The 14,398-nt window shown below is 40.0% G+C and overlaps 1 protein-coding gene across 3 annotated transcripts in view; it reads left to right on the plus strand.

Annotated features, from left to right (window-relative positions):
* Positions 1–14,398, plus strand: part of mon2 (MON2 homolog, regulator of endosome-to-Golgi trafficking) — a 155,771-nt gene that overhangs the window by 61,667 nt on the left and 79,706 nt on the right. For all 3 annotated transcript variants that reach the window (XM_073058733.1, XM_073058734.1, XM_073058735.1), the window contains 3 exons: positions 1,049–1,173; positions 2,690–2,829; positions 9,843–9,993. In XM_073058733.1, the coding sequence (XP_072914834.1) occupies positions 1,049–1,173; positions 2,690–2,829; positions 9,843–9,993 (416 nt within the window). The remainder of the gene's footprint in view (positions 1–1,048; positions 1,174–2,689; positions 2,830–9,842; positions 9,994–14,398) is intronic.

Consider the following 14,398-nt stretch of genomic DNA (forward strand, 5'->3'; position numbering starts at 1 on the left):
TAGCTCGCTGTCCTAATGATGAGACTTCACTGGTGGTGGGGTATTCATTAGTGTCATAGCCTGAGGAAAGAAGCTGTTACTTAGTTCCTGATGGTCCTGTACTTCCTTCCTGACAGTAGTGTGTCGAAGAGATTGTGGGGTGGGTGGTAGGGATCCTCAACAATGCTTGGGGCCCTTCGCTCCTGGTAAATATCACATATAAGGAGGAGGGGAGACCCTGATGATCCTCTGTAGAGTCTTACAATGCCTTGCAGTTTCAGTAAATTCTGTGATTAAAATTATAAGTTGGGTGTTCCATGTGTAACTAATGAGTGACCAGTGATATATGTATGTTTTGTTAATTGCTATTGTTTACTTCTGACTTCCTGTTCAGAATTGTTTTGATTAATAATTTAAATTTCCCAACATTTTCTATGTACTTAGGTTCATGTGCTTGTACAGTGCTATCAAAGCTTTCAAGAGACTGGTCTGAGATTACATTGGAAGTGTTCAGAGCTAATTTAAAAAAATTGTATCCACTTTTTACTAATCTGTTGAAATTAGTTGCTATTCATATATCTTGTCTCTTTTATTCCATTGAATCACGGGATTACAGATAGAGGACTCCTACAATTATAATGGCACTGAGACCAAAATCCGTATTGCTGAACTAATGAAGCTCATCTGAAAAGTAGATTTCTTCTAGATATGATTAGATATTGCTGAGAATTGCTTCAAAATAACATCCTTGCTTTGTAATCTTGAGCATCATGCTGTTCTTAATCTCTCACTTTCAGTTTAATAGACAATGAATTAGGATTAAGGAGAAGTGGGGTGCTGGGGGTGTTGATGGTGGTGAGGACCTGTCTTCTGAGCCTTCAGTATTCTCTTGCATCTAAGTAGCATTTTGCAAATTAATCCAAAGATTTGTCATTCTTTGAGTAAAGGAGTCCTTTTAAATATATATTCAAAAGTAAAAAGTTCATCAGGTTGTTTGCTGGAATGGTAATGCTTCTGTAGTTGGCTGCTGTTTTCTGTGTGCCTAATCTGACTCTTCTGTGTTTGTCAGGTAACGGAATGTGAGATATTTTTGTCTTTGCTGGTGAAGTTTTTGGATGGTGATAAACCCCAGTGGCTTCGAGCAGTTGCTGTGGAATGCATTCACAGACTTTGTATGCAGCCCCAGCTTCTCAGGTGAACCTCCTGTCCGTTGTATTTGCCTTTCTGATGTTTCACGGTTCAATCACGTGCCTAAAGGTGACATAGTTTGCTTAATGAAAATCTACTTTGGATGATTTTAGCATATTTTTGCCTGTGCACAGCTGATCATTTGTGGTCCTTATAAATATATGGAGAATATATTTGATCTCCAAACTATCTTTGTTCACATTAGATCAATGATTTGGCTCTGTCAGAATTAAGAGCAAATGATAAAAGGCCGTAATAGTCTGGTAAAAGTTTGGAGCATTAATGCATTGACCTGAATTACTAATTCATTAGTTAGTTTTCTTATTTAGAACAAGTAGGAAAGCCTGTTCATCTGAAAGGCAACCAACTGATTTTGAAATAATGGTTGTGTTATTGAAACTACTCTCAAACACGAATCAATAACTGAAAACCAAATAGACTAAACTGCAGAAGAGAACAGTCATGTAACTAACTTTGATAAAATACCAAATAAATATTTATTTCCTCCATTTGATTGAGACTTTGAAGCTACACTATTTGTCCAAATTATTTTTGAAACATTTTATCTGTATTGCTGCAATAAATAGCATCATAACTCCATATCGCCTTGTGGCCATGTTTGTGGATGATACAATCTTGGTGAAGAGGCAGGTATTGTTGAGGAAGCAGGGAATCTGCAGAAGGACTTGGACAAATAAGAAGAATGGGCAAAGAAGTGGCAAATGGATATGGTGTAGAGAAGTGTTTGGTGAAAGGAATGAAAACGTCAAATTTTTTCTAAGTGGGGCGCAAATTCAGAGGTGCAAAGAGAATTGTGAGTCCTTGTGCTGGATTCTCTAAGGGTTAATTTGCAGGTTGAGTCGATAGTAAGGAACCCAAATGCAATGTTAGCATTAATTTCAAAAGGACTAGACTGTAAAAGCAAGGATGTGATGCTAAGGCTATAAAGGTATTGGTCAGACCATATTGAAGTATTGTGAGCAATTTTGGGGCCCACATGTTAAGAATGGATGTGCTGGAATTGGAAAGGGTCCAGAGAAGGTTTTCAAGAATTATCCCAGGAATGAAAGGATTAGTGTGTGAGGATCATTTGATGTCTCTGGGCCTGTATTCATGCTAGTAAAAGGCTAGATAGAGTTGATGTGGAGAGGATGTTTCCTATTGTGGGAGAGTCTAGGACCAGAGGGCACAGCCTCAGAATACAAGGACATCCCTTTAGTACAGGTGAGGAGGAATTTCTTTAGCCAGAGGGTGGTGAATCTGTGGGATTCTTTGCCACAGACAGCTGTGAAGACCAAGTCATTGGGTATATTTAAAGTGGAGGTTAAGAGGTTCTTATTTAGTAAGGGTGCCAAAGGTTACGGGGACAAGGCGAGAGAATAGGGTTGAAAGTAAATTAATCAGCCATGATGGAAAGGCAGAGCAGACTCAATGGATCGAGTGGGCTAATTCTGTTCCTATGTTTTATGGTCATATATGCCATGGCATTTGACTCCAGGAATGTTTCTGCTTGCTTTTTCAGGTCTTTTTGCCAGTCATATGACATGAAGCCACATTCAACAAAGGTTTTCAGGGATATTGTGAATGCATTGGGATCTTTTATACAGTCACTCTTTATCACTCCCAGTTCTGGAAACAACCCAATCACAAATGCACAGACAGGTATGGAGAACTTTCCTATACATAGTCCTTTTACAAAATATTTATAATAGGTGTAAGCTTCACAGAACTCCTTCATCCCTCTGTTGCATCTAACCCTATGAGCACATCTGTTCCTTCCCTTCTCTGTCTTATACTTGTCCAGGTTCAACTTCAGTTCACTTATCTGCTGTTCAATTCAGCAAATCCCTGTGTAAGCAAATTCAACATTGTAGCCATACTTTGGGCAAAGATGAATATTTGACGTATGATTGACCCGGTCTGATTTTGAGAGAAAAATATCAAAACCAACACATTTTATTGGTATACAGTGCTTTGTAAAAGTCTTAGGCACACATATATATAGCTAAGGTGCCTATGATATTTGCACAGTACTGGCTTTGTCAAGATAGAGCAGAGATCAAGTCTGTAAATCTTGCAGGAGCAAAGATGTTGGAATGGTGAGGGGTTTGGGACAAGTGGCAGAAATGGATTGTGGGGGGACAGCGGTTAGTGTGGGTGCAGACGTACCCAGCCCTGAGACACTAGGCAAAGGTCAGTTTGATTCCAAACAATTGGTTTATTGATCATTACAGAATGTTTCTCTGAAGCTTCCCTCTTCCTTCCCTTCCCTTCCCCTTTTCCCAACTGTGATTCCCCTCTCCCTGACCCCTTCCCACACAGTCCACAATAAAGACCTATATCAGAATCAAGTTAATCATCAGTCACATCTGTAATGAAATTTGTATTTTTTTGTGGCAGCAGTACAGTGCATTACATAAAATTACTACAGTATTGTACAAAAGTCATTGACACTCTAGTTATGCATATGTGCCTAAGACTTTTGCACAGTCCTGTAAGAATAAGAAGGTGGCTAATGTAGCTGTGTTCCCTGTAGAGAACAAGGCTAGTGAGCTAATAACAGAAAGTGAAGACATAATAAATCTTTTTTGCATCTGTCTTCATAGTGGAGGACACTGCAAATATCACTATAACAACAGACAGGCTAATTTCAAATATCAGAGAGGAACTGTAAAAATCCAATCACAAGACATAAGGTATTAAAGAAATTCACAAATAAACAGGAAGTAGTAGTCCGCAAGTTAGGGTTTTAAAGGAAGTTTTTGCATAAATAATGGGCCTATAGTTTGAATATTTTCGTTAAATTCCTTGATGGTACCAGAAGAATAGAAAGCGTTTGAGTAAGGGAGGAAGACTGATGGTGGAGTACTCTGGGCCAGCTAGTTTAACATTTATTGTTGGTAAGATGCTAGATGATGTGATAATCAAAAAGAGAATAACTGATCATTTAAGAAAGCTCAATGAAGTCATACCTAGTTATCCCCCCGCGACCATGCCATGTTACTTCACTCCTGATGAAGGGTTTCGGCCCGAAACGTCATCACTGCCTCCTCCCATAGATGCTGTCTGGCCTGCTGAGTTCTGCCAGCATTTTGTGTTTTTATTTTTTCATACCTAGTTAACATAGCTTTATTAAAAATAAATCACAATTGAAAAATTTGCTCTCTTTGAAGATATGACAGAGAATGTTGATAGAGGGGAATCTGTAGATGTAATATATTCAGATTTCAGATTTTAAAAAACAGTTGGCAAGGTGCCACATTACAAGGCTGGTTGAAGTGTTTAAATCCCACTATATGGAAGGAAGTACGTTTGCATGGAATAATAACTTGCTGTTACATGGAAATGAAAGAGTTGAAATAAATGGATTCTTACTGGGTTGAAGGGATGGAGTGGTCCAGCGATTGGGTCTTGGCCCTAAATTGTTTACTATTCATATTAATGAAGTGGAGGGAGAAATAAAATTTGAGGTTTCCGGTTTGCCATTGAAATGAAAATGGATGCAAGAGCATGCTGTGATGAGGACGTTGTGCAACGGGATTCAGATAGATTAAACGGTTGGTTGAAAACCAAGCAAATGAAGTCTGTTTTAGCGAGAGGAATCAAAAGTGTATGATTATCCAAACAGAGAGAAAGAGAAAGATTACCTGAGTGAAGTTTAGTGGGAACAAGCTGTTGTAGTACGTGAATCACAAGAAGTTAGCTGGCAGGACTAATAAGTAGTTTAAAAAGTAAATAGCATTTTGGCTTTTATTGCAAAGACATTGGAGTTAAAGAATAAAAGTATTTTATAAAATTGGTGTACAGGGTTTTGATGAGGCTGCACTGGAATATTCTTACCTAAAAAAAGAATAGAGTAACTTGGAGGTAGTCTAATAAGCTTTGTCAGGCAATTAGTGGGATGAGAGGTTTGTCCTGTCTGGAGAGAATCAGAATCGTGTTTAATTATCACTGGCATAGTGCAAAAATAGAAATATAAAAGTCATTAGGTAGTGTTCAAGAGTTTAATGTCCATTCAGAAAATGGATGGCAGAAGGGAAAAAGCTGTTCCTGAATCGTTGAGTGTGTGCTTTCATGCTTCTGTACCCCCTTCCTAATGGTAACAATAAGTACAAGGCATAACCTGGATGATGGGAGTCCTTAATAATGGATGCCACCTTTTTGTGGCGTCACTCTTGAAGATGTCCTGGATACTACGGAGGCTAGTGCCCATGAGGAAGTTGACTAAGTGTACAACTCTCTGCAGCTTAATTCAATCCTGAGCATTAGCCATCCCACCCCCCCCCCCCCCCCCATACCAGACAGTTAGAATGCTCTCAATGGTACATCTGTAAATTTGTAAAAGTTTTTGGTGATGTGCCAGGCTAGATGGTTCAGGTCTGTATTCATCTGAGTTTTTAAAAAATGCCACCTAAGCAGCCGAAATCCTAAGGGACTTGACAAAGTGGATGTTGAGACAGCTATATGTTGCAGGGCAGGGCAAGCTTGATTGGTGATGGAAAAGGCTGAGAGGCCAAGTGGCCAACTTCTGGTGCTGCTCTGATGTGTTCTTGTCTTTTCATTGGTTGTAATCATGAATAATGGTTTGATGCAGATTTAACTATTTATCCATTTTTTGAAAGAAAATATTACTGGTTGGGTGACAAGGCCTTAACTCTGTAAATCTGTGCTTATTATTTGAAACACTAGGTATACTGTATGTATTAAGTAAAGATTAATTTACATGAATTAATATATTCACTTGATACAGGATAGAGTATTAAACACATTTAGCTGCATCTTTGTACCACTTTGTGCTGCCATGCTGAATCAGAGCATTCAGTTAGTTACTGCTGGAGGAATAAAGTGAAAGATTTGGGAGTGGGAACCCATCCAGGATAAGCACAATGTGCTTCTTATCCAGCTGCTGTGCTACGCAAATGCCACAGAGTGAACGGGAAAGAAATGAGATAACAGTCCTATTCAGTGTTCTCGGTACCAGTACTGCAATATAGATTTCCGGCTCTAAAAACATCCACTGGGAGAGTCCTCAGCATTTCAATGTTGTTCATTTTGCAAAATGTTTGCAAAAAACATACATGCAGAACCTTATAGCTATTTTTCAGAAATTCCCAGACTTATTTAGACATAAGTTTAGTTAACACATCACAGGTCTGTTTTCATACAAAAAGCTCCACTGTGGCAGCAGAGTTAGATTCTATCCAAAATACAGTTCTAGTTAATCACTGTGTTGACAGTGAATTTTTAGGGGGTAACAGTATAAATAACATCTTCCAAGACTACTTCCGACCAGTATCTTTGCAGATGACAGGGCTGTATGAAAGTATGTTTTCTTTAAGATGATGCAGCAATTTAATTTAAAAAATATATGCTAGGATTTTCTGGGGAGTGAGTTCTTCCATGTTGTTAATCACCTCTGGTACCAGAGAGATTATAATCATTCATGGAATTTTGGAGCTCTAGAAATGCCAATATTTATTACCAACTCTTAATTCTTTTTTACGCATGGTCAGTCTTCCCTTTGAAGGAATACAGGCCTTAGTAGTGAAAACGCTTCTACAGAGAAAAACAGTCAAATTCAAGTTCCCTCTAATGTTTTTTTATGGCCACACAGATCAACCATTGCTCTGAGCAGGAGATCTTTACACAACCTGAAAACTGCAGGGAACTTTAAATGCAGGTGGAAAGCAGCAGGCCAGGCAGCATCTGTAGGAAGAAGCACTGTCAACGTGTTGGGCCAAGACCCTTTGTCAGGACAGTTCTAGTTAATCACTGTGTTGACAGTGAATTTTTTGGGGGTAACAGTATAAATGACTACTTCCAAGGCTACTTCAGACCAGTATCTGTCCTCAGACACACACACACACACACACACACCCCCCCCCCCCCCCCCCCCCCCCCCAGAGGGAGCAGTGGTCAAATTGAATTAAAGATCTAATGAAAGATCAGTGACCTGAGGTATTAACATAGTTTGTCTCTCCATGGATGCTGCCTAATTTTCTAAGTATTTCCAACTTTTTCTAAATTTTAGTTTGGATCAGCAAATTTTCCACAACATCTCTACCACATCTCCACCACAATTTCGATCAGTACAGGTGTACCACGAGTCTGTGTGCTTAGCCCCCTACTCTATTACTTTATACTTGTGACTGTGTGGTTAAGCACACCTCCAATGCCATATTTAAGTTCGCTGACCTCACCACTGTTGGTGGCCAAAGCAAAAGTTGTGACGTATTTCAGCAGATAGGAGAGAGATTGAAAATCTGGCTGAATGGTGCCACAACAACAACCTCTTACTGAATGTCAGCAAGACTAAGGAAGTGATTATTGACTTCAGGAGGAGGAAACCGGAAGTCCATGAGCCAGTCCTCATTGAGGGATCAGAGGTGGAGAGGGTGAGCGACTTTAAATTTCTCGGTGTTATTATTTCAGAGAATCTGTCCTGGGCCCAGCCTGTAAGTGCCAATTCAAAGAAAGCATAGCAGTGCCTCTACTTCCTAAGAAATTGCGAAGATGTCGTGCAGAATCTAAAACCTTGCCGAACTTATATAGATCTGTGGTGGAGAGTGTATTGACTGTTGCATCGCAGCCTGGTATGGAAACACCAATACCCTCGAACGGAAACTCCTACAAAAAGTAGTGGATATAGCACAGGTCCACCATGGGTAAAGCCTTCCCCATCATTGAGCACATTGCAGCGCTGTCGCAGGAAAGCAGCATCCATCATCAAGGACCTCCAGCACACAGGCCATGCTCTCTTCTTGTTGCTTCCACCTGGACAAAAAGTACATTCCCTCAGGGCTCGGCTCACACCACCAAGTTCAGGAACAGTTATAACCCCTCAACCATCAGGATCCTGAACCAGTGGAGATATCACTCAACTTCACTTGCCTCATCATTGAGGTTATTTATTTATTTATAATTATTTTCTTTTGTATTTGCACAGTTTGTTGTCTTTTGCACATTGGTTGTTTGTCTGTCCTGTTGGGTGTGGTCTTTCACTGATTCTGCTTTGTTTCTTAGATTTACTGAGTAATCTTACTGCCTGTTACACCACTAGCATTTAGGGCAGCGTTGAAGGTCCTCCATCTCTCTCTCTGAACTTGGCCATCTTCTCTATTGTGCCCCAGGTGTGATTCACGGTCCTTATTTCTGCCTCGATGGTATGGCACTAAGTTGTCTGTGATCTCCTGAGCTTCCTCCACCCTTTGGGGTCCAATGAAATGCTGCCTTCACGATTAGCATTACAGATGTTCTGTTTCTTACTCTGGGTTTATTTACATTCCCCAGATCCCCTTATGGGATTGGAACCCATCGTCATAGAATTTTCCCAAGTCGCTGATGTAATGGTCTAGTAACATGGGCAATATGCCACTGTATAGAGTTTTTTTTTAATAAACATCTAATGGAATGCAGAAACTTTCAGAATGGTATACAAATAATTGCTCGCAATCATCGGAACTGCTGACAATTCACTGTGTTCTCCAGGCCAGCTTTGTTTTTGCTTTGGAGTTCTGTTTTATACACTAATTTTATGTGTAGTTTCATTCAGTTAGGGGTAAACTAGAGTAACTCTTAAAACATCTGATACAATCTTTCCTATATTTAGAAATACAGTAAAGTTACAGACCTTTCCAACCTGTAAACTTGCTCTGCTCTGTTATACCCATGAGACCAATTAACCTACTAATCCGTACAATTTTAGAATGTGAATGGAAACGGGAGCATACAGAGGAAACCCATTTGGTCATGGGGAGAATGTGCAAACTTCTTACAGACAGGATTGAACCTGGGTCACTGGCATTATAATAATGTTACTCTAAGTGCTATGCTTTTATGGTGCTTTGCCTCAGTTACAATTGTTATCTTATTGTTGGTTAATTTATAGCTTAGCTACCACAGAAAGAGAAACCTTTAGTAGTTGAGACTGATAATGTTAATAATATAATTTTGATAATAGAGTAGGTAGACAATATCCTTTTCCCAGGGTTGAAATGTGTAATATCAGAGGGCGTGCATTTAAGATGAGAAGAGGTAATTTCGAAAGAGATGGGAAGGGAAGCTTCTTTTACATAGAATGGTGGATGCCTGGAATGTGCTGCCTGGTATGGAAGAGGCAGAAATATTAGACGAGATCTGAAGGATATGGACATTGTGCAGGAACAAGAGATTAGTTAGCCATTGGGTAACCAATTTAATAAGTTAGGCACATCATTGCAGGCTGAAGAGTCTGTTCCTGTGCTGTACTGTTCTATATTCTATTTGTATTGCTCTAAATTACCCTTCTTTTACAAACACTGCCTTTTCTAAGTACTTCCAGCATTTTTTGTTGTATTAAATAATTTGTATGATTTTGGTGTAGTAAGTTAAAGCCTATACAGTGAGTCGATCATTTGTATTCTGGGAATGATGGAACTGACATGGATCTGGGGTCGATGTGCCTGTTCTGTTTTTAATCAATTTTGTGCATGGAGGGGGGATTTGGGGGTTGATAATCTTACTGCCATTCTTTCATTTCTTGGTTTCGTGGCTATCTGAAGAAGAAGAAGAATTTCAGAATTGTGTACTTTGATAATAAATGAACCTTTATATGCAAAAAATGTTGGTCTGTTTTTGAGTAAATTTGTTCTTGTTCTATTTTCTCAATGAACTTAAGCTGTTTCTTGTTTGTGCAGGCACAAGTGGAATCAGTGGTCCTACTGCAACCCAAAATGGGACGGGGATGGGTGCCTCAGTGGGATTCACCCCACAACCAGCTTTCGAGTACAGAGGCACATGGATACCAATTCTGAGCATCCCTGTACAAGGCTCTTCAAAAGCAGGCTAGTAAGTGCATATCTAATCATACAGAGACATCCAAAAGCTACAGATAGCAAATAATTCTCTGCCAGAATCAATAGCAGCCTATTGGGTGACTTATTATGAATGAGATAGTTTTCATGGAATATCCGAGGAGGATGTGCCCTTGGGAAGTATGAATTATATTGGTAAATCACAAAATGAGAATAAATTAACGTGCAAGGAGTAATATCCAAAACCTTATTTATTTAAACATGCATACTTACAATAAAGATGATTAGTAGTTCTCTGTAATTGTCAATGATTTTATTTTAAAAGCTGATTTAAGTCCATGTCCAGTTTGCTAGAAAGTCCATAATACCATAAGACATAGGAGCAGAATTAGGCCATCTGGCCTATCAAGTCTGCTCCGCCATTCAGTCATGGCTGATCCTTTTTTTCTCTATCTCCTCCTCATCCCCAGTTCCCGGCCTTCTCCCTGTAACCTTTGATGCCATGTCTAATCAAGATCCTATCAGTCTCTGCCTTAAATACACCCAACGACCTGGCCTCCACACCTGCATGTGGCAACAAATCCCACAAGTTCACCACTCTTCGGCTAAAGAAATTTCTCCACATCTGTTTGAAAGGCTGCCCCTCTATCCTGAGGCTGTGCCCGCTTGTCCTAGATCCTCCCACCATGAGAAACATCCTTTCCACATCTACTCTGTCTAAGCCTTCCAACATTCAAAAGGTTTCAATGAGAAGATCCAGAGCCATCAAATGTTCCTCATATGAATAACCCTTTCATTCCTGGAATATTCCTTGTGAACCTCCTCTGGACCCTTTCCAATGCCAGCACATCTTTTCTAAGGGGCCCAAAACTGTTCACAATACTCAAGGTGAGGCCTCACCAGTTGGCATCTGTTCTTAAAGAAATATATTTAAGCAGTAAGCAAGATTCTTAAATTCTTTAAGAAGTTAAAGAATTACACAGACTAGATGGACTGAAAGGCCTGTTTCTGTGCTGTAGTGCTCTGAGTCTATGTAAATGATTTTGGAGTGTGTTACTGGGCAAAATTTAAATGAACGGTCCAAGCATATAAAGCACCTCGGAAGCGTGATTGGGAACCTGTATTTCATAAACATTCGGCATATTGTAATGTGTTGAAACTAATGTTGCATTGTAGCAGGTAATAGATGTTAACGTTGGCAAGTTGTAATGCATGACTGTTCAAGCTATGTGGAAATGATGTGCTTTTAAACTTAATGTTGCAAAAACACTTGTTCTCATTTGACATATTTGTTCAAAATTAAAATAGTTTTATGAATGTCATTTGGAGGCAGTGTTGGCTCAGTTTCCAACATTTGCTCTCCTGGAGCTGCTTATGGGACTGAGCTGCTGGGCAACTGTATCCATTGAATTGTACCTGTCAGAGTCACTCCTTCAGTAGATTGGAAGGAAAATTTACCAAAAGTACCCTAATCTATTACTTTTGGACCAAATTTCAACTAATGTCGTTAAGATCTTGGACAGAGTAGAATTTGTGAAATGTGTTCAGGTAAGCTTCCTGAGTCAACATACCAAGGAGCCTACTCAGAGGGTGTAGTACTGGACCACCTTTTAGGGAGCAAGTCGGGAAAAGTAACCAATGTGGCAGTCAGGGAGCTCTTTGGTTCAAGTGATCATAATTCTATTAGTTTTAAGTTAGTGATGGAAAAGGATAGGACAGGTCCACAGATTATGGTCTTGAACTGAAGCAGTTCAGAGGGTATCAGAGGCCCTTGCTTAGATTCATTATTCCTGAAGACTTAGAAGGTGGCTAAGGTTCAATTGTTCAAAAAGGATAGCTTGAATAACCATGGACTACAGTACAGGTGGCCCCTGTTGTTCGAACGTTCGCTTTACGACAGCTCGCTGTTACGAAAGATGTACATTAGTACCTGTTTTCAATAACCAAAGAGGATTTTCGCTTTTACGAAAAAAAGACATCCACTTTATACATGTTTACACTGAGAAAGGCTACCATGACCGTGAAGCCTTGTGCATGTACGTGCGCATGTGTATACGTGCCAATTTTTTTTCTCCGAATCGATTTTGGCTCGCTGTCTTCCCGATTTTGATAAGTGAAACTACACCGTACATATAATATTTCTACTTTATATAGGCTGTGTATTTATCATATCATTCCTGCTTTTACTATATGTTTGTGTTATTTTAGGTTTTATGTGTAATTTGGTATGATTTGTTAGGTTATTTTTGGGTCTGGGAACGCTCAAAAGTTTTTCCCATATAAATTAATGGTAATTGCTTCTTCGCTTTACAACATTTCGGCTAACGAATGGTTTCATAGGAACACTGTACCTTCAGATAGTGGGGGAAACCTGTGGTGGGAAAGTTGTTGTAGGGAATTCTGAGGGACAGTATAAACCAGTGTTAACCCTCTCACCAGGGCTCGTATACAGACATGGCTCATTAGGTAACGCTGCTAACAGCCACCTTTCATAAACAAAATGCGTCTAGGGTCGATTTGAGTGAATGCTGTGTAATTATTGACCATACACAGTTACCAGTAGCCCAGAAATGACAGATCATACACCAGCATAAAATTACAAAGTATATTTACCAAATTTTCAACTTTAACCAAGAGTTACAGGAAAATAAAAGTACCCATTACAGTTAAACCAGTCCAATGTGCACATAACATTGGAGCTCATGTACAGTGTGACAGCACTCACCACATTCTGAGCTCCCCTTGAAGACCAAGAGTTACAGGAAAATAAAAGTACCCATTACAGTTAAACCAGTCCAATGTGTACATAACATTGGAGCTCATACTGGAGTAGTCAGGGTTGTATCTCTTTACTCACCTGCTGGACCCACGTACCATGTGACAGCACCCGCCACATTCTGAACTCCCCTCAAAGACCATCTTGAATGAACTGGCTCTCTCAGGAGTATTGGTCTTTCCTCCTTGGAGCCATTTACCTGCACAAGACACTTCTTACAATGGGGATTCTCCTTCCAACGGCATTCTGCAGCATTCGCTTGTGCCCCGCTCTGCAGCTCCCACCAAAAGACCCCAAACCAGACTGGTATGCTTCAGAAAAGCTGTTCCCCATAGCTCTCTAGAACCTTCTTTCACATCCCACAATCCTGATTGGTTGACACACATTCCTAAGTTGGACAACATGACTCCTTGTCTTAACTGAAGCCAAAACACACTTTCCATCATGGCACACTGCTTTTACAGAAAGCTGCTAATATAAACTACCTCACAGCATAGCAGTAGAAATCTTAACCAGGGCATTACACCAGCATTTGGATAGATGGCATCTGAATAGGTGGAGTCAACCTGGCTTTGCGTGTGGGACGTCAGGCTTGACAAACCTTGTGGTTTTATGAAGAAGTTACCAAAAAGGGAGATGAGGATAGGTTAGTGAATGTTGTCAATTTAGACAAGTCCTTTGTCAAGCATGGCTTGCAAAGTTAGATCTCATAAAAAGAGAGAGCAAGTCATGTGGATTCAAAACTAGTTAGCAGGTCAAAAGCAAAGGGACATTTCTCAGAATTGAAGACAGTGGAGTCGGTTTGGGTCCCTTGTTATTTGTCATTTATATAAATAATTTAGATGCTAATGCCCCAAACTTGATCAATAATGACACGATGTTAGGGGATGTTGTTGATAGTGAAGAAGGTTAATGTAGATTAAAGGGAATCTTGTTCGGTTAGGGAAATGGGCAGGCAGATGATGAATGGATATCAATACCAATTGTGAGGTGATGTATTTTGGAAAGTCAAACCAGCGTAGAACTTAGGATAGGGCATGAGGAAGTGTAATAGAACAGAGGGGCACAAAAACATAGTTCATTCAAAGTGCATCACAGATAGACAGGGTGATGAAAAAGGCATTTAGCACACTGGCCTTCAGTAGTCAGGGCACTGAATATAGGAGTTGGGATTTATATTGCAGTGGTACAAGTCTTGATGAGGCTGTACTTGGAATACTTTGTGCAATTTTGGTCACCCTGTTATGGAAAAGATGTTGTTAACCTTGATAGAGTGTAGAAAAGATTTGCAAGGATGTTGCCCGGACTAGACAGCCTGAGTTATTAGGAGAGGTTGGTCAGGCTTGGCCTTATTCCGTGGAATGTAGGAGAATGAATAGAATTTTTTAAAATTGTAAGCGGCATAGGTAGGTGGATGGTAACAGTTTTATCCCGAGCTAATTTTCACAAAGGGAGGGTGAGAATATGGAATAAGCTAGTCATAGCACAGAAACAGGCTCTTCATCCCATCTAGTCCATGCCAAACTATTATTCTGCCTGCTTGAGACAGATACCGTCATACCATTTAAGAAACATTTGGTTAAGTACATGGAGCTGGGGATGTGGGCCAGACACAGAGTCACTGGGTGGGCCTTGGTCAGCATGGACTGGGGCTAAAGGGCCT

This window comes from Hemitrygon akajei, chromosome 10 (assembly GCF_048418815.1).
Source record: "Hemitrygon akajei chromosome 10, sHemAka1.3, whole genome shotgun sequence".
Taxonomy (NCBI): Eukaryota; Metazoa; Chordata; class Chondrichthyes; order Myliobatiformes; family Dasyatidae; genus Hemitrygon; species Hemitrygon akajei.